The sequence below is a fragment of the Xyrauchen texanus genome, chromosome 46 (assembly GCF_025860055.1).
Source record: "Xyrauchen texanus isolate HMW12.3.18 chromosome 46, RBS_HiC_50CHRs, whole genome shotgun sequence".
Lineage (NCBI taxonomy): Eukaryota > Metazoa > Chordata > Actinopteri > Cypriniformes > Catostomidae > Xyrauchen > Xyrauchen texanus.
Window position 1 is genome coordinate 23229472 of NC_068321.1, and position 20788 is coordinate 23250259.

At 39.3% G+C, this 20788-nt stretch overlaps 1 protein-coding gene across 1 annotated transcript; it reads right to left on the bottom strand.

Annotated features, from left to right (window-relative positions):
• Positions 1-7352: 7352 nt before the first annotated feature.
• Positions 7353-20673, bottom strand: LOC127638470 (cellular retinoic acid-binding protein 1). Its single transcript, XM_052120013.1, has 4 exons — positions 20442-20673; positions 18730-18908; positions 10620-10733; positions 7353-7748 (listed from the first exon to the last, which is right to left on the bottom strand). The coding sequence occupies exons 1-4, from the start codon at positions 20512-20514 to the stop codon at positions 7698-7700; spliced, it is 417 nt and encodes a 138-aa protein (XP_051975973.1). The 5' UTR covers positions 20515-20673; the 3' UTR covers positions 7353-7697.
• Between the last annotated feature and the right edge of the window lie 115 nt (positions 20674-20788).

Consider the following 20788-nt stretch of genomic DNA (forward strand, 5'->3'; position numbering starts at 1 on the left):
ATATCAATTAACTTAAAACAACATAAACCTCAAGGACACAGACACACATACAGCATGGCTGTGTGCGTCTCTCCCTCTACATCTGGCGTCTCCGGCTACCCTTTATCTCGCTCTCCTGCTGGTCAGCTGATTCAGCGCTGGCCGTGCACCCTCACGGCCCGGCCATGCCCTCCTCCTCATCACACTCACCCAACCTTGTCATAAGCTTTCATAACAATCGTGAGTCTCGTGGAATAATTTATAAGACTTCTGAATTATACTTTTGCGTTCTTTTGAAGCTTGAAGAGGTGGTCACCATAAACTGCCATTGTATGACATCACTTTAATTGTTAGTGCCTTTTGCAACTGACATTTGTATTTTTTTGGCATATTCCGTTGAGTATTGTACATCTGTCTGCAACAGGAGTATGTGGTTTCTTCTCCTTGTACTCCAATTCATCTACATTATACCCGAATTGCCCATGTTATGGTCAGTATGTCTCTGTCTGCTGGCGGTAATAAGTGTATGGATCTGAGCCAAGACTTAAATGTCAGTAATTGATTCTCTATAGACTTGCACATCACTCTGAGAGCATTCATCTGAATGGAATGTTAAAGAAATGTTACAATTTTATGCACAAATATAAATAGTGACAATTGTAATGTCTTAAGCTAGTCATATATGCTATGCATAATGATATTCATACTTTCAAGCAAATGGTTAAAAAATTATTCATAAGGTCTGAATATGTTTTCTCTATTCTCAGTGGACCCCGTGTGTGTGTTAGGGGCTAGATGAAATGGTTCAGAGTGAACCATTTCAAAAAAAGCCCAGTCAGAGTGACCCAGATTGTCGTGTGCGGCTCTGACAAGCGCTCGGGCTGACAGGTGCAGTGAGACTCCCACAGCGAGGTAACGAGACAGAGAGACAATATGCTCTGTCAGAGGTGTGTATGGGAGGAAACCTTCATTAGTTTGATTTGGCATCTCTATGAGCAGATAAACTAAAATAAACTCTAATCATGCAGATCCAGATTTCTGGCTATTGGCGCTAAGTCTGGTCCATATTTCAGCTTATTCTGGCCAAGAACTACCCACTTAGACAGGAAGTAGCCATCCAAAGTTTGTCAAGTTTACACATCCAATTTGTGCTCAGATGGTCTATAGTTACGGCTAGATGAGCAGCCTATCCAAAATATTAAGGAAAAACTATTGGAATGGCTACGATCGACCAATAATACAGAGATTTGGCGAATAGTGTGAACACGGAGTTACTGCGTGCTAATGTCCTGTGACGTGTCTTCTCATTGGCTGAGCCCTATGAAAAGAGATACAACCAATCTCCTGTTGTTCCATGGACGGTCCAGTCATTTTAAGGAATTTATCTGGTTCAGTGTATGTGGAATAATGTTTATTAATATAAATATTTCAACTTGTACTTTATTGATTAAAAATAAATAATAATAATCAGCCAAACTTGCGGTTACAGTAAAGCTGTTACAATGGAAGTGAATGGGGGCCAGTCCATAAATATTAAAATACACTCTGTTTCAAAATTATAGCCATAAGAATTAAACATTAAATGTGTTATTGTGATTTTAGTGTGATAAAATCAGGGATTTTCTGCTATTGCAGCGTTTACCAGATTACAAGGTTTACTGGGGTTACGTTGTTTTGAATAAAAAGTAATATTGGATATACTGTAACTTTACACAAATAAGATGAATAATCGAATTTAGTGCATTGAAATCTTGTTAACACATATAATGTTTTTGTGTTGTTGCTATACTTTTGAAACAATGTGCATTTTAATGTTTTTTGACTGGCCCCATTCACGTATATTGTAAGTGCCTCACTGTAACCGCCATTGTTTTAATGATTTTTTAATAAACGAGGGACGAGTCAAAACTATTTTTGTAATTAACTGTAATTAACATTATGCCACAAATGCTTTTGATTGAGCTTAACTTGTATTGAACCTGATATATGGTATCATATATGATATATATATACTGTATATATAAATGATTGGTCATATATCTGAACATATACAGTAAGTAAATATTCCAATTTAATTAGCATTTGGGAAAATATATGTTTAATATATGAAAATGACAATTCAGTTCTTTATTTTTTTTAATTTTGAAGTACATGTTGCACACAGTGGCAAGAAAAATGATGTGAATCCTTTGTAATTCGTTGGTTTTCTGCATTAATTGGTCATAAAATGTGATCTCATCTTCATCTAACTCACAAGTAGTTATTTGAATGTTCTTAGTTAAACGGATTGTGTTTGTTAATTATTGTAATTTAGATAAAGATCAAACCAGATTTTAAGATCAATTTATACATAAACGCAGGTAATTCCAAAGGGTTCACATACTTTTTCTTGACACCGTATTTCAATTATTGTTAATATATTTGAGCATATATTTACGTATTGAAAATCCACTAGTTTTTGTGAAAATATACATTTAATATATGAAAATGGCCATTATTTTAGAATTTAGAAGTTTATGTTGCATATGCTGTATGTAGAAGTATTTTACTTTTGTATATCAGTAAAAACCATATTTGAACATATTTGTCATATATGTGTTTTGCATATATTGCCATAAAGTACCTTTGTCATATGGTTTCCTTTAAGAACTCTTTTGTCTTGGGGCCTGGGTAGCTCAGCGAGTGTTGATGTTGACTACCACTCCTGGAGTCACGAGATCGAGTTCAGGGTGCGCTGAGTGACTACAGTCAGGTCTCCTAAGCAAGCAAATTGGCCTGGTTGCTAGGGAGGGTAGAGTCACATGGGGTAACCTCCTTGTGGTCGCGATTAGTGGGTCTCACTCTCAAAGGGGCGCATGGTGAGTTGTGCATGAAGCGGAGGCAACTGAGACTTGTCCTCTGCCACCCGGATTGAGGTGAGTAACCGCGCCACCACGAGGACCTACTAAGTAGTGGAAATTGGGCATTCCAAAATTGGGAGAAAGAGTGGACTCTTTCGTCTTCTCGCAGCCTTCTGTTTTGTCTTAGGCTGCAATTTGTCTTCTATGCCCTGCAATTTATACTTCACTGGTGATGAGATAGTATATACTTTTGAGTATGTAGTAAGATGATGGTATGGCATTATTTTAATACTAACACATCATATATTTGCATCGTGACAGCATTTTGCAAAATTTGCTAGCCTAAAATTCACTATTAGTTCACTTTCAGGTTCATACACTTCAAAACTACTTTGGTAAATTCAGCTTTGCATTTTTCAAAACTCCTTTTCCGTAGCACAATGGGATGTAGATAATATAAACTCACAAAAGTATGCACACTTTGAAAATCCACTGAATGTGTGCCTTTGGCATACTATAGTCAGTTGCTGGGGCATCTTTGGGACAAAAAGCACAAGGAGTGTGGCTGATGTTAGCTCAAAGAGTTTGCTCAAAAATCCAGTGGAATGTGACTTTCTGCACACTATAATTTTGGGATGTACTAACTGTAAACTTGCATACTATTTAGGATGCTAGGATGCAGCCTCAACGATGATCTAAGTGGAAAAACGTTTCCATTGCCGGAGCATCAAAACCAAGAATGAAAGTGAGTCAAAATCTCCTCATTATCTCTGTCACATTTGTTCTTACTGTCTTTTTCACTTTAAACAACAATTCAGCTCTAATTGTTTCCGTTGACAAAGGCTTTGGCCCTGTTTTGCCACTGTGGGCCCCTCGGAGGATGCAGGGAACCCCTTTGCAGCTCATAGAGGGCCGAGTGTTTCTAAGAGCCTGTGTCGTCTGCTGACCGTTCTTAACAAAGAGCTCTTTCAGTGCAAAGAGGAGCATCCAAACCAAACCCCTCATCAAATTAACATAACGGCACACACTCGCACTGTGGCCCGAGGCTCTCTGAGTGTGTGTACTGTGGGGTGAACTCATTCTTTCTCAGTGTAGCAGGTCAGAAATCAGGGTAGTGTGCAGAGCTGGCAGCCAGCATTTTGGGAGTTTGTGCTGTTCGACGCTGTGAAACAGCATGTTGAAAGAATAACTTTTAGCTCCTGTGGCATGAAGACAAATCGCTCCACGGTGTTTGATGTTTTGTTGTTTGTGTCTTGGGGTTTGTTTTTTTGGTGACAGTGATTTAGAACGTTCAATTGAGCCAACGCAAAGGCAAACACTTGCAGAACCTCTGGAACAATAGAGTCCGAACACAATTAAGGCTTCCTGAGACATTAACAGCGGGAATTAAATGGCATGTTTGGGTTTTTTAGGGCCGCCACTGAGCAGGTGTTTTACCAGGGCCCCTAAAAAAGCCCTTTGTAACCGTTAACGTCTCAACAAATCAATACAAAATTTGAAGAAATAAGACAGATGTTCATTTTTGACTAATTTAAGTTCGCTTTTGGTGCAGACCTGAATTTTGGAAGGCTTTACATGAAAATGTGGTCTAAAAAGTTTCTGCAGCTCATTTCACTTTTTCGGCAGCATATGTGGTTACACTCTGTAAAACGCCTGCCTGGTAGTTAGTTTGTGGGTTTCTCTTCATGTGGCGGCCACACAGACACATACTCCACGTGCCAACAGCACTGTCTTGCCTGAGCAGAAGAGAAGAGTCTCCGTGCAGTTTGTGTTCTAGATGTTTCAGACATTTCAAAGCAAGATTGAGACCCTGTTGGATTTTTTGTCATCGTCTTACTGGGTATGGCAAGAGAGGGAGACAGAAAGTGAGGGTTAGAGCTGGAGACAGTAAAGTCTGTGCCCTGTGTTGCTCATCAGAGTGATGCATTGCCTCATCCATCAGCTTTGATCTGAATGCAGCAAGGGGCAAAAACAGCTCCGTCTATCTCCCACACACTCCTGAATCCTGAACAACAGCCTCATTTCTAATAATGCCAAATGTTTTTGAAGTCAAAACTGAATTACCAGTATACACAAGCACACTTTGTGATACCCTTCGGCTTGAGTTTGTCAGTTTGTTTCTTTAAATGACTAATTTGTCTTCTAGCTGACACAGTACATCCTTAATCTGAAGTAACCTGAGATTACGGAAGCACTCAATGGTGGAATTTCTTATTTTTCAGCATAGATAGTATCGTTGACTATAATGGAAACGTATTTGTTTTTTTTCTGTTGCTCACTTGCATTGTAGACCTTGTCATTGATTACAACAAAAGCATCCTAGTTTAGTTGCATTGCTCTCTTGCAGCATAGATAGTTTCGTTGATTATAACGGAGGCACTCTAGTTTTGTCCTGTTGCTCGCTTACAGTGTAGACAGTTTCGTAGATTACAACAAAAGCGCTCTAGTTTTACTGCATTGTTCACTTTCTTGTTCTTGTAACTGAAGCACTTTAGTTTTTTGCTTGCCTTGCAGAGTAGACAGTTTTGTTAAATCATAAATAGTTTTGTAGACAGCGTCATTGATCAAAGAATGTTCTAGTTTTGACGCACCACTTGCTTGCTGTGTAGACAGCTTTGTTGATCATAACAAATGTGTGGCAGGGCGGAGGGCGGGGCCGGGTCGTGATTCCGCACAAGAGGGATAAAGACCGAAGACGGCATTGCGACAGAGAGAGAAAGATTTACGGACAGCTGTCCGACACCTGTGTGTTTGTCTTTTTGGTTAAGTTTATAATTAAAATATGATTTATATTGTCAAGCTGGTTCTCGCCGCCTCCTTTCCATTAATCCCTTTACACTGGTGCCGAAACCCGGGAAGGAGGAGGGATGCACCGTAGCGGAGTTCTCGCTGCTACCATCCACCCCAAAGGAGCAGCCGCGGCCATCTGCCGGGGGATAGAGAATCCCGGGCGTCTGGAAGCGGAGGAATGGCCGCTGACCACTAGGGGAGGAGGGGCTCCCAACCAACCGCATGCAGAGGTTACCGCTGCAAGTGGCGGGAGAGACCCCTACCAAAAATGCGGCATGGTGTTTCGTCCACCAGGGGCCGGAGGACTGTCTCCGATCCACCCGGGGAGGTGCGGCTGTCGTCCATTAGAGGGTGGAGGAGTGGCCGAGGACCAAGCTACGGCATATCAGAGAACTGGCAATTAAGTTATTTTTTTTCCCCCTCTATCTCTCTCTGTCCCACTGCTGCTCCGTGTTGACCTTTCCCTCTCTTTTTTAACATGTTTTGTTAATTTGGCATGATCGCCGTTACGGCGTGTAGGTGCCAATTTTTGGGGGGTTTCCCTCCCCTTGTCCCCTCCCTCATCCAGGTAGACGGGGATGACTTGCCGGCAGATGGGGCGGAAGGCACGCTCCTCCCCAGGGAAAGTTGGGGTGTACGTCATGCCGGGGGCTTCCCGGCCTGAGAGAACGAGGGAGGAATGTGGCAGGGCGGAGGGCGGGGTCAGGTCGTGATTCCGCACACCCGGCCCCTACTCAGGCTAATTAGACCTCGAGAGGGATAAAGGCCGACCGAAGACGCCGGTGCGACAGAGAGAGCGAGATTTACGGACAGCTGTCTGACACCTGTGTGTTTATCTTTTTGGTTAAGTTTATAATTAAAATATTATTTATATTGTCAAACCAGTTCTCGCCTCCTCCTGTCCATTAATCCCTTTACAAAATGTTTTTTTCTGATTATAACAGCATGCCATCTCGTTTTGATGTATTGTCTGCTTGCAATGCAGACAGCTTTGTTTTATTATAATGGGAATGTTCTAGTTTTATCACGTTGCATCACTCGCTCTCAGTGTAGACGTAGTGCTTAGGCTTTCTTTGTCTGTGTGTTTGGATTTGTGTTCTCTTTAGAGAAATTCATAAAATGGGTTTCCCTGAGCATGAAGCTCCCTAAATCTGTTCACACATTTCAACGTCTTCGAAAAATGCGTCCCATAAAGGATGGAACCATCTGCTCCCTTATCTGCCTCTGCCACCCGCTGGAATCTGACTGTGGGGCAAAATCTGTGTAATGAGATCCAAAAGCCAGCCAGTGTGAACAGTCAGATAGATTCTCCCCAAACAACACTTATACACATTATGAAGAAAATGTGAGCGGTGCTTGTCTGTGCAAAAGTCGTCAAGTACCAGCTATAACGTACTAAGGTTGTCATAGCCAGGAGTGGAGGTGGTGTAGTGGTCTAAACCACAGTACTGGTAATCAGAAGGTTGTTGGTTCGATCCCCACAGTCACCACCATTGTGTCCTTGAGCAAGGCACTTAACTCCAGGTTGCTCCAGGGGGTTTGTCCCTGTAAGAAAGGCTCTGTAAGTCGCTTTGGATAAAAGCATCTGCCAAATGCATAAATGTAAATGTAAATGGTCAAAGAACCGTCTTCTTATCTAGAATCATGTGTATATATGATTTGAGTTGGCTACATGGTTCTATTTTAAGAATGAAACTTATGGCAAACCCTTTTGGTTCTATTTTGGAATCTTTATTAGGTTTCTAGAAAAGATGACACTGACATCTCAACCTTTGGAAAATATGTAACAGAGACTATTCAGATGTTTGGTTTCTTTTTTTATTTTGGTTCCTGTTTTTGTTTGCAATACACATATCTGTGAAAGAAAAGGACAAAGAAAGTTATAATTAAAGAGTGCTGAATAACGTTGAACTGGAGCAACATGAAGGTTACAGTTGAGAACTCAAACTCCACAATACACAGCACGGATGCATGTTCACTGCTTGACATGCTTGAAGGGTTCGGGTTTGTTTTGGACAGAGGGTATCTTGGGATGCAGGGCTGACTGGTTGCGTTATTCATGGTTGCTGTCTCTGTTAGCGGTCCACCTCATTCTCGTACATAAATCCGTGTGCAAACCACATCGTCTGCCCCAAAGATCTGAGAATTAAAGAAAGGAATACGAAAAATTAGACTTTGGATGAAAATGTAAGTGATTTCAGAGTGCGCCAGGCAATAATATTAAGTCCAATTACTTAGAAAAGTAATAGCACAAACCGTTTGATACTTATGGTTAGTGGTATGTTATGCTTGTCTGAGCAAGCACGTAGCCTAGCGCCCTTCATTTAACCTCTATCATGTTGTGTTTACGAAATAAAGACAATCGGAGCCTCCAATAATCCCTTTTGTACTTTATTTTGGACTAGACTAAACGAAGCACGTCTGTCTTATGGAAATGTGTCCTAGATTCACAGCTAAATGCCAAAGACAATCAATGCTGCATTCTGGGATTGTTGTTCTGCAGAATTCGAACTCTGAATTCACTTGCAAACCCGTGAGAATTTTTCACGCTGGCTGAATGTCAGATCTATAGAGTGAGGCTGTGATTTGGGTCAGACCTGCATTTGTTATGGACAGTTTTTCACATTCCTGTGTGAATAACTGTCTGATATGCGCTCTCAGGGGCCGTCAAGAGTCTCTATCCTGGAACTGATTCATAACCTTCTTATTTTATTGTTGAATTTCGAACAACATCAGCTTGAATATTTCCAGTTAATCATAGTATATACTTTTAAGATAACATGCTGTGGCTGGAGGAGAGATCTGAAATGTTATTCTGATGCTATTCTGTATTTATAGTGCTCTTTTCACAGGAAGTCTGGCTGCATGGTGTGTTTAAGTTTGGGTGCTTGTTCCAAACTTTATTCAGTTTCAAATGGGTGATTCTTACAAAGAAATGACCAGGTCATATTTCAGCCCTAAAAGTATGTACATGCATGACAGGAAATGTTTGTCGTTTCTGTAAATGTTTTATGAAAGTCATGAAAATTTCCACCACATTGTGTTTAATAGAATTCTGTAGTGGAAATGATGCTGATGGAAATGACATTTTTAATGGTTTTTTGTATAAAATGGCCGACTCATTTGTCTTGCTCAGGCTAATTGCTAACATTTTATGCATCCTTAATACACAAAATTAAATAATATTTTCAGTTTTGTATAATTTGACAAAATTACAGCTTGATTGGAAATTTAGGGTTAGTGTTAGGTCCAATAAAAATAAATTATTTTTTAAACCTTGATTTTTCTTTAACTTTTTAACTTTTGAAAATAAAAACATTATTAGGTGTCGTAATTTTTGAAAAATGTATAGTAATAATTTTCGCAAAAAATATTTACATTTTTATATATTTTTTACATTTTAATTTTTTATATATATTTTTTAAATTTTTTTATTTAAATGTTTTATTTTATTTAGTTTATTTTTATTTCACTATTTGTTTACATTTACATTTATTACATTTAAACATTAACAATAATTTTTTTTTCTCATATGTATTTTCATAGTTTATTATTGAAAAATGGGTCTTGGGGTTCCTCAGCAAAATCTACATAAAAGGCATTTAAAAGGTGCCAAAAATAAATTATGAAGGCATGGTAAACATTTCTAAGTCAGTCTTAATGCAACCTTCATATAACAATAACAAGAACAAACAAGAAATCTGCAAGGTTTCATAAAAAACATCCCCGGTATGTGAAATTGCCAGAAGTTGAAGAGACACCTCTATATGTACAATTTTTCATTTACAAAATATATTAGTAGCCTTAATAAAGACTGAAAGTATTGTTCATTGTAAGTTCATCTTAACTAGTGTAGTTATCTTATGTAAAAGAACACAACTTTATTGTAAAGAGTTATCATTATATTTTATATTTTATATTATATTTATATTTTAGTGAAACAAATAGCATTAAATTCAGTACAACAAACAACACCACAAGTGTACTTTACAAATGTACTTTATATTTGTACTTTTTTCCCATTACAGTAATGAGAGTGAGATTTAAATTATTTTCATGATACAGTAGGCTACCAAAGATTTGGGGAGGGGGTTTAAATGTGCTTAATGATCATGAAAATAATGTCTCAATGCAACAAAAAAAAAAAATAATTTAACCATTTCTTTTATTTTGGGGTAAAATATGACACCTAGATTCACCAAATATTTTTATATTTTCAAAACATTTTGTAAAGGACACCTTGAGTGTGTATGTCACATGAGACAGAAGTGAGAAAAGGAGTCTGAGAGCTACTCTGTTCGTCTCTGATCGATTTGCTCCATTAACAATCTCACACACTCTCTCTCTCTCTCTCTCTCTCTCTCGCTCTCTCTCTCTCTCTCTCTCTCACTCTCTCTCTCTCTCTCACTCTCTCTCTCTCTCCCTCTCTCTCTCTCTCTTTCTTGCTCTCACTCAGATTTCAGATTGACTGTCTCTCACTCTCTCTCTTCCTCTCTCTCTCTCTCTCTCTCTCTCTCTCTCGCTCTCCCTCCATCTCTCTCTCTCTCTCCCTCTCCCTCTCTCTCTGACTTAAAACGTTGAGCTATATGGAAAAAAATCCATAAGCTGTTTCCTGTCTGAAGTAATAAAATTTAATCGTAAAGCCACTCCTTTCTGGAGAAGTAAAAATCAGAAACAGGATTCCCCCATTTATATAAAATACTGCAAGTGCTTCAGTGAAATAAAACAGAAAATACTCATAAAATGAGGCTCATTTGGGGCAGTGGTGGCTCAGTGATTAAGGCTCTGGGTTACTGACTAGAAGTTCGGGGGTTCAATCCCCAACACTGCCAAGACACCACTGTCTTGACCCTATCTGCTCCAGTGGCGCCGTATCATGGCTGAACCTGCACTCTGACCTCAGCTTAGCTGGGATATGTGAAAAAATTATTTCACTGTATATATGCAAAAAATGTATGTATAATATGTGACAATAGATCAATTATATTATTATGATGGTGTGTGTCTCACCAAGATAAGCTCATCTCCACGCAGCTCTCTACTCCAGTATGTACTTGGTCCGTCCCCATCCACCAGTGTCTGTTTGCAGTAGATTTTACTCTCTGTCTCCCACATGGGCAAACTCTACAGATGATACACACACAATTCGAGTTAAAGCACTGCATTAAAGCAATAGTTTAACCCAAAACTGAAATTTCTGTCATAAAATACTCACCCTCATACAATGGCAGTGAATAGTGCCTTCATTTAAAACTTAAAATAGCAACCCAAAATTCATTTTCAGTGAAAATCTTGACTTCTGTTGCACTTTCATGGGCGCAATGAGAGAAGCTCGTTTACAGTGGCTTGTGTGTTCATTTCGGGTTGTTTCTCACCAAAACCTATCCTATGTCTTCAGAAGACTTGGAATATTACAAACAAATCACATGGCCTACTACAGTACTTTTATGATACTTTCAGATTCCTTTGTAAAGGAATATTCCGTGTTCAATACAAGTTAAGCTCAATCGACAGCATTTGTGACACAATACTGATAACCAAATGAATGGTGACCAGACATTTGAAGCTCTGAAAATCACATAAAGGCAGCATAAATGTAATCCATAAAACTCAAGTGGTTAAATCCATATCTCCAGAAGAGATGTGTTAGGTGTGGGTGAGATTTTAATCCCTTTTTTACTATAAATCTCCACTTTCACTTTCAGAAAGTGAAAGTGAAAGTGGAGACTTTCAGAAAGTGAAAGTGGAGATTTATAGTAAAACAATACTAGAATATTGATCTGTTTGTCACTCACACCTATCATATCTCTGCTGAAGATATGGATTTAACCACTGGAGTTGTTTGGATTACATTTATGCTGCCTTTACATGATTTTTAGAGCTTCAAATGTGTGGTCACCATTCACTTGCATTGAAAGGACCTACAGTACAAAGCTGAGATATTTTTCTAAAGATCTTTGTGTTCAGCAGAGCATGTCATACACATTTTGGATATATAGAGTTAATAATGAGAGAACTATTCATTTAATGGTTTAAGTGGTTTACAAGGACCTTTTTAGGTTACAAACTGGTAATTACAAGGATGTTATGCTATAAATGTGGTTTATGAGGACATTTCTAGTGTCCCCATAATTCAAATTGCATAAAAAAAACATACTAAATGATGTTTTATTGTAAATGTAAAAATGCAGAATGTTTTTTGTGAGGGTTAGGTTTAGGGGATAGAGTCTATAGTTCATACAGTATAAAAATCATTATGTCTATGGAGGGTCCTCATAATAATAGCTACACCAACGTGTGTGTGTGTGTGTGTGTGTTTAACAACATAGATAAAAAATATTAGACAACTGCAGTGATACAGCATCAGCAATCAGACAGCATTCATCTCTCTTTTCTTGGTTTCTCTCTCTCTGGCCTCCAGTGTCGTGTTTAAACTCATTTATGCAGCTTGATCTGAAATCCCTTGAAAATGAGACTGTGTACAGCGTCCTGACACACTCATTCGTCTCGCTTAGACTAACAAAAACTCTTGACGACAGTGACACACACACACACACACGCATACTTGGCCATCTAAATAAAGACATACTATAGCTTCTATTGTTTTAATTTACAGCTAATTATAATAACTATAGAGTAAACCGAACGCTAACCCTACACCTAAAAGAACAGCATTTGCATTTTATAAATCGTTTTTCCATTTGAGGATGTCCCCAAAGGGACGTTTTGTCAGAATTAGCTCACTTCATGGAGACACACATTTGTCCCCACAGTATAGCTATTCTTTATTTTGTCTCTCTGCAGTTTCTTGCCGTGTGTGAAAGCAACTAAATTATAAAATCTCTCTTTTGAAATGAATCAGAGCAACATACACACCAAACCCAAAAACAAAAGCTCTAGGAGTCGATTAGCTATGGCATTGTTTTGCCACCCATCATTTCTCGCCGTTTCATTTTCTCTCGTTGACGATCATTGAGTCTGCCTTCTGCCCTGTGGCAGGTGAGCAGTCTGTCGCTATAGCAACCGGCCTAAAAAAATGACTGGATTACTTTGAGGCCACAGCCACACTAATCTGTTTTCGTTTGAAAACTCCACTATATTTCCTAACGTCATTATTTTGCAGTATGCAGTTATGGAAAGCGTTTTCAAATGTCTGTTTTCGGTGGAGGAAAATGCTGTTCTAGTGTGAATGAGAGCTGCAAACATTGCAAAATCAATGCGTTTTCAAATGAAAACATATTAGTGTGGACGTGACCTGAGTCTCCTGTCTTTTCACTGAATTTAGTTATTAGCCTACACTGCCAAAAAAAAAACACTGTCGCGACATTTTTGCAGAAATACTCAAACCAGCTCGTCTGGCACCAACAATCATGCCATGATCCAAATTACTGAGATCACATTTTTTCCCCATTCTGATGGTTGATGTGAACATTAACTGAAGCTCATGACCCATATATGCATGATTTTATCCACTGCACTGCTGCCACCGTCTTTCGGATGGGACGTTAAACCGAGGTCCTGACTCTCTGTGGTCATTAAAAATCCCTAGGGCACTTCTCGTAAAAGAGTAGGGGTTTAACCCTGGTGTCCTAGCCAAATTCCCCCCATTGGCCCCTATCTATCATGACCTCCTTATAATCTCCATCCCTGAATTGGCTACATCACTCTACCATCTCCTCTCCACCAATAGCTGGTGTGTGGTGTGCGTTCTGGCGCACTATGGCTGCCGTCGCATCATCCAGGTGGATGCTGCACACTGGTGGTGGTTGAGGAGATTCCCCCTATACTATATAAAGCGCTTTGAGTGCCTAGAAAAGCGCTATATTAATGTAAGTTGTTGTTGTTGCCACACGATTGGCTGATTATAGTCAGCCAAACGTGGTTCTCATAATCTCATGCATGGTTGTTGGTGCCAGACGGGCTGGATTGAGTATTTCTGTAACTGATGATCTCCTGGGATTTTCACACACAACAGTCTCTAGAATTTATTCCGAATGGTGCCAAAAACAAAAAAACATCCAGTGAACGGCAGTTCTGTGGGTAGAAACATCTTGTTGATGAGAGAAGCCACCAAAGAATGGCCAGGCTGGTTGGAACTGACAAAGTCTACGGTAACTCAGATAACCGCTCTGTACAATTGTAGTGATAAGAATATCATCTCAGAATACTATTCTGAGATGCAGGTTGGTCACATGGTCACAGGTGTGTGTATATCGGCTATTTTACTTCATATTGGCTCATCGCATCATATTTCAGAGTTGGAACTATCTTTTTAGACAACAAGTGGAATTACATGTCACCAATCAGAGACAACAAAGCTGTTCACATTGCAATCACACACTTGATGCATTATATGGGAGTGTTCTTCTTTTCATATCGCAGTGCATATTGGGTGTGAGTTTGGCCGGCGGGGATCTGATGTATTGCTCTCAGTAATAATGCGCACAGTGTGACAGTGCACATACTGTCTCACACACCCACATTTTCTTTTCTATCATGGAGGGAACTTACCATTGACTACTATTGCTTTTATACTGAGCTAAAAATATTCTATTCCCAAACCATAACACTGCCCCTAAACCTAACCCTAACCCTCACACCAACAGTTTACGTTTTTTTAGGCACATCAAGACATTATTTAATATGTTTTATTAGCTGTTTTATTAGCTGTAGAGACCATTGGCTGGTCCCCACAATGTAGGCAAAACCTGACTCGTAACAATACAAATCAAAGTAATGATTTTCAATTGAATTCTATTGTTTGACATTAAGTTAACTATCATTTCTATATCCTAATTTTACACCTACTCCAAAACCTAAACTTTAAGGAAACCTTTTTGCATAATTCGATTTTAATTAAGACAAAATTTAGTTTTATTCTCGTTTCATCCAAAATGTCGGTTTCAATGTTGCCGTTATTGACATTTGGCCCCCACTGAGACCTGACTTACACACTACTAACCCTAGCTAAACCCTAACATCCTGTCTACGAGATGCGGTGCATCAAATGCATATTTTTACCATTCTTATCAATGACGCTGTCTACACTGGAAGTGTCCATTGCAGCGTGTTACTTCCAAATTAAAGGAGCAGTAAGCGATTTAGGCAGTTCAAGAATTTCCGAAACTGAGCTGTTGGAATAGCCATACCCCCTCTTTGAAAAACACCACACTCCAAAGATACTAAATGAGCTTTTGAGATCGACATCGTACAGAGAGAGAAGGATATAGCTGAGAAAAAACAGCAGCAAAATAGCGCCCTCAACTGACAACTGTTATGAGCAACATGGCATAAAAATAGCATTGAGGCTCAATAATTTGCTGAAACTACAATACTATGAGAATGCACAAAATGATAAACAGGCAGAAAGCATCATTGACGCGGCCCGCAGACACATTTTTGTTTGCTGTTTACATAGTCTAGTACTGTCATAGAGACCGATGAGATATCTCACGACACTTAGGAACAGTAGGAACATTTTTCACATATCTTTCCATGAAAGAAATCGCTTACAGACCCTTTAATTTAATGAGCTCACCAAGAGACAAAAACTTGATGTTTCGAGCTACATGCTCTTCATCAGACATCAGTATATAACTGATATATCCAAATCCATTGGAATTGAAATTGGAACGAATTTGTTATCGAATCAAATTATGATATTGTGATGTATCGCAACATGTCGAATCGTGACTTGTGTATTGCAATAGCCTACTGTATATATATCGTATCGTAAGGTGCCAGGAGGTACCCAGCCCATCACATCATACCCAGCCCATCACATCATCGGATGCATCTAGTTTAGACCGGGTGTTACTCTACATATTTGGCATTTTAGAAAAGAATAAAGAAATTATTTAGTGTCTTTATAAACCATTCATAATTTTTAGAACATCCCCTAAAGGAGTTTATCCATTTATCTTTAACATTTTTTGAACAATTTTGGTGCCAAAAGCATAGTTATGTCTTAAAGGCGCATGTTAAGAAGTCACCACACACACACACACACACACACACTGTTTGAGACAGACAGTACCACGTCTCAGGGGCTGTAAGACTCCAAAATAATCCCCCTCCCATTACTGTCTGTTCCAAAACAAAATGAGGTCAATCTCTGTCTATACAACCGTCCTTTCATTATTTTTCTCTGTCGTTCTCTATTAGGAAAAAAGCCACTTCCGTGAGAAATTAATCGTCTTTGAACGAGTATCTTTCTTTTTAAGACCTGACATTAAAAGATTCTAGCTGTGTTTCAAACCCAAATCCCATTTTTGGCCACTGTATAGGCGCATTTGGTTATTCAAAAACAGTGATGATGCCCAAGAATGCTGTTAGCTTGCGAGGTTTTAAGACTATGGCCACATCCACACTTCTCCGTTTTTAGTTTCCCAATGTTTATTGTTTTCCAAAATATGCAGTAAGATGGAGTGTTATTGGAAGTCTCCATTTTCGTTTGAGGATAAAGCCATTCCAGTGTGGATGAAAGGCTTAAATGTAGCAAAATCAATGCATTTTCAAACCAAAATGTGTTAGTGAGGAGGTGACCTATACACCTCAAACCATGTCCAAACCAGATGCGACGTGACAAGTTTCCGGTGAAAAGCTATTTATTTGTCCATAATACAGCCGTGTCACATTGGAGAAAGATTTGGCCAATAAGAGTTCACAATACTCAATATAATGCAATAAAAAAAATGTCCTCGTCTGTTGTCATCGCCGCCACCACTTATTGGGGTCGCAGCTGGTTAGGACAAAAACTCTGATTTACACGGAAGAGCTTTTGTCACTTATCCCATCGCTCATTGATAATTTGACATTCTCAAATTACAATCCATGCCGATTTTATTTAGCAACCCTCCTGCCCTTGTCTAGCACATTCATTTGTGTTTTACCCCCAAAACTCTCGACTTTCATGTCCAAAAAAACCCCATCAGAAATGACCCTCTGCTGAGCTCTGCAGTCTGAAGGTTTAGATTTCTCCCAGTTTGATGACACTATCATTTCACTCAGTAACACGGTGGTTGTTAAGGTCACTGGAAAAAATATAAGGGTTTTGTTTCTCAGTTTTATGGGAGAGGTTCCATATTTTATTGTGTAGAATGGCTTTCGTTGAAGATCACAGCAAGGATCACTAGATCTGTTCAGGTTACAGGGTGGATTCGACTCCTAGCGCCAGCAACAAAAAACCGCACCTCCGCAAAGCATCTGAAAACACGATTAAGAACGATATCAAGAGATTAAGATTCATCTCAAAGGAAATTAGAGAAGATGAACAAACTCTTGCTGAGGAAATTGATGCTCGTTAGTGGCTAATTTGTCCTGATAGATGCAAGGTGATGCTTTGTAACTGTGAGCTAATGTAAATCTACATAGATGTGTCTGTGCATGTATCTTCTGAAATCAGAGTTAGAGAATCAGAGAATTTTATTCAGTTACAGGCAGCAGCAAATGTACAAAACCAAAGCTAAACACACTCAACAGTGAATGTCAGTGTTCCGTAAGTATTTGTCACATTCATTTTCTCCATAGGCCTCCATATACATGTCTATACCTAATATATAATTTATCTCTATAAAGTTCTAAGCTTTAAACCAAACCAACCAGCTCCAAGCTGAATCACAGCATTTGAAAACTGAATAAAATAAAAGAAAATGTAACTTTTCAATCTGATTGAGATCTGGGGAATTTGGAGGCCAGGGCAACATCTTGAACTCTCTTCCACTGCTCAAAGGTCAAGTTCTGACGCTCGTGTGTCCATTGTAGGCACTTTGAATCGTGGAGAGGGGTAATCTTGGGCACTCTGACTGGAGCAGCAGGGTGCGATGCACTGTGTGCTGAGACACATTCCTCCCGTAACCATTGTTTTTCTGAGATTTGTGCCACAGTATTCCGAAGGGATAGCCTACATTGCCCTTGCGCATTGATTAGGTGCCCAACACCCTGTCGCCGGTTTGTGGATTGTCCCTCCTCGGACCACTGTCAGTGGTTAATCACCACTGCTAACCGGGAGCACCCCACAAGCCTTGCCAATTCATAGATGCTCTGACCCAGCCATCCAGCCATAACAATTTGGCCCTGGTCAGAGTCGCTCAGGTCTTTAATCCTGCCCATTTCTCCTGCATTCACTAGGAGAACGGATTGCTCTAATCTACTCAGGCATTGACATGTGGCCTTGTTATGAGATGATTAATGTTATTTACCTCACCTGTGAGTGGTCATAATGCTTTGGCTCATCAGTGTATGTATATATATATATATATATTATCAGAAAACACCAGCACTGTATTTTAAGCGCAGCATTAGGTAAGTAAGCCAGCTAATATTACCCTGTTAGCTTTTCGTCGTAAATTTAGGTAGGCTGCTAGCTAACATTATCCTATTATCCTCTGCTAGCGTGAGGAATTGGTGAAAATCACATATAAATGTGGGAGTAAATTATTGGATGATGTGTAGGGATGATTTTTTCTAGCAGAAAACACCACCACTGTATTTTAAGCGCAGCATTAGGTAAGTAAGCCAGCTAATATTACCCTGTTAGCTTCTGCTAGCCTGTAAAAAACTCCCCACTGTAGAGACTGCCACGATTCCCATTTCCATGGTTGGTGGATAGCGCTTCAGGATTTTAGGTAATGTAGCCTACATCCCTGGGAATTTGGCAATTAAACCATTTTCTAATTTGAATTGAAATAACACTAACATTTAGCTTCTGCAGAGGTAAATACCATTGCATAACAACCTTCAAGCTCATGGCAGGTCTTTCTTTAATATTTATATATTATCACTTGTTATCAATTTCATGATTTTTAATGGCATTTCTACTTGCTTCTGAGGTCATGGATCTGTATGGTTTCTAAGGGCTTAACTGCTTGTTATGAAGCTCAACCAGGATGGTGTCTTGCTTTTACAATCTATCTTTGTAATTCTGGACCTCTGCTTTGGTTTCCATCACCGTCCTTACATATCAAATATGTGGTATATTACTGACTGACTTCAGCATATTCTTGATGCTGTGTTAATTAGATATGCAGGATTAATGTGTCTGATATTAAGATGTTTAAATGAACAGCGTTCCCTCGTTGGTTTGGGTCTGAGGATTATTTTTGAAACAAGCATGTCTCACCTTACATTTCCTGCCATCCACCGTCTCCTCGTTAAACTCCTCTCCAACGCGGAAGTTGATTTCAGTGGTGCGTACAGTGGTCGAGGTCTTGATGTAGAACTGCTCACCATCCTGTCGGATCTCCACGTGGGGTTTGGCTGCAGCAGCACCGGCCACTTTCCGAAGCATAGCGTTCACACCTGGAGGAGCACAGAATGTATCAAAAAGTAGTTGTGAATTTTACGGTAATTTACTTGATGTTAACACTTGCATGCAAACATAAACGGTGTACAACAAAAGGTCTGCAATTTTATGACATGCTAACATGTTCCTAAATTGCCATAGTGTCTAACTACCAATTACCAAAGTCGTAATAATAATAATAAGAGACGGCGAATGCGTTCACGAGTAAATTAAATAGCTTTCATTTGGAGTATTTCTAAGCTGAATGTTCTGTCTGGCCTATTGTTTTACCCTTGATTCTAATTTCACATAATTCAAGGTTTGATGTTCTCGTAAATTATAAAGTCCTCAGAAAAGTTGCCATGCAAAACTCCACAAATGCTTCATGATCCCTCAAGATGAATCTAAGGAATTTTGGGAGTGTTTGAGAAGTTAGATATTTAATTTAGATTTCTTTTTTCCTCTGGTTTGGAACACAGCACCGTTTTTACGGTAAGACAAGCTGGCAGCTAAAAATCATTTTATGTGAGTTTCTTCCTTCTTTTTTTTCTCTTCTCTCCTGTCTTGCTTCCCTAAACCTCATCCTGGTACCCAATTTAGAGAAAGTCAGCTACGCTCGATGGAAAAAACGGTAAGAATTTACCACATTAACAGCTTTGCAACCTAAAAAACATCCACAGTTATCTAACTTCTTTGCATCATGCAAAATTTGAATCCTAAATCTCACTGACAAAAGCTGTATTTGCTCAGTTTATCTTCCCAAGTGGAAAGACAAATTTAAAAGGAGATAATTTAATGTCTCAAATGTTTCTCCGAGACAGAAATTAGATTATATGGAGACTTAAGTCTCTGACTTCTCATATGCCTCTCCTGAGAATACCCCTAAACGAATCTCTCATATAATCTCTCTCCTCTATCTGTGCTGAGAATCTCCAATAGACCAAAGTCTGCCATCAACACTCAGAGATTTCAATATTAACTCAACATTTATAATCAAATTAGCACTCTGTACTCTTACTGTATATTAACAATTTTCTCATGTGTGTCTATTTTCATTCCTCCAAAGGAATTTTAGGAAAAACATCACAGATAAAGTTGATTCCTAAATGAAACATCTCCTGATCAATGAAAGAGCAACTTCTGAACAATACAATTTGTCTCACATTCACGCCCAGAGTTTAGCTCCAGGCTACCATGTTTTCTTTCCCAACAGTTCCCATATAGAAGCGTTGTTTAAATCTAACAAATCGCTTGTGTTTAAAATACACACACTTCTGTGCATCTACAGAATTGCCAGCTTTATCTGTTTAGTGACCCACATTTAACAGATAGTCCTGCAGGCTCCAGACTTAATCTGATGAATGTGAAATAACATGCACTCTCATATTATAGACCCAAATGTAGCCTGAAACATCTGACAATCTTCTCCAAGATGTTTCCAGCCCATTCCGTTCTTACATGAACGTCTTGAAACGAGACAATCATGGATGTCGAAGATGATGCTCAAAGATTACAGCTACACGGATGGATCAGACAGACAGAAATTTTACCAAGAGCTTTCAGAAGTTCATCAAAATTCTCGCTGCTCTTCATTTTCCAGGTACCGGCGAAGTTAGGAGGCATCTTGATCTTCGGATTGTCCTGCTCTCTCTCTTTCTCTCTCTTCTCTGGTCCCTTGCTACACTTGTTCTCCTTATCTACTCTTTCTCTCTCCTCTCTTTGTGGTCGTCTGTTGCCTTACTGTCTCTTGTGTCTCTTGCTCACCCTGTCCCTCCCCTCTCGCCTTAATACTCTCTCTCTCTCTCTCTCTCTCTTCCGCCCACTGGCAGTGCTGCTGTCTCACTCTTTAGACTGCTGCATCCAACAACCTGTTCCAGCATCAGCCACAAACCAGACA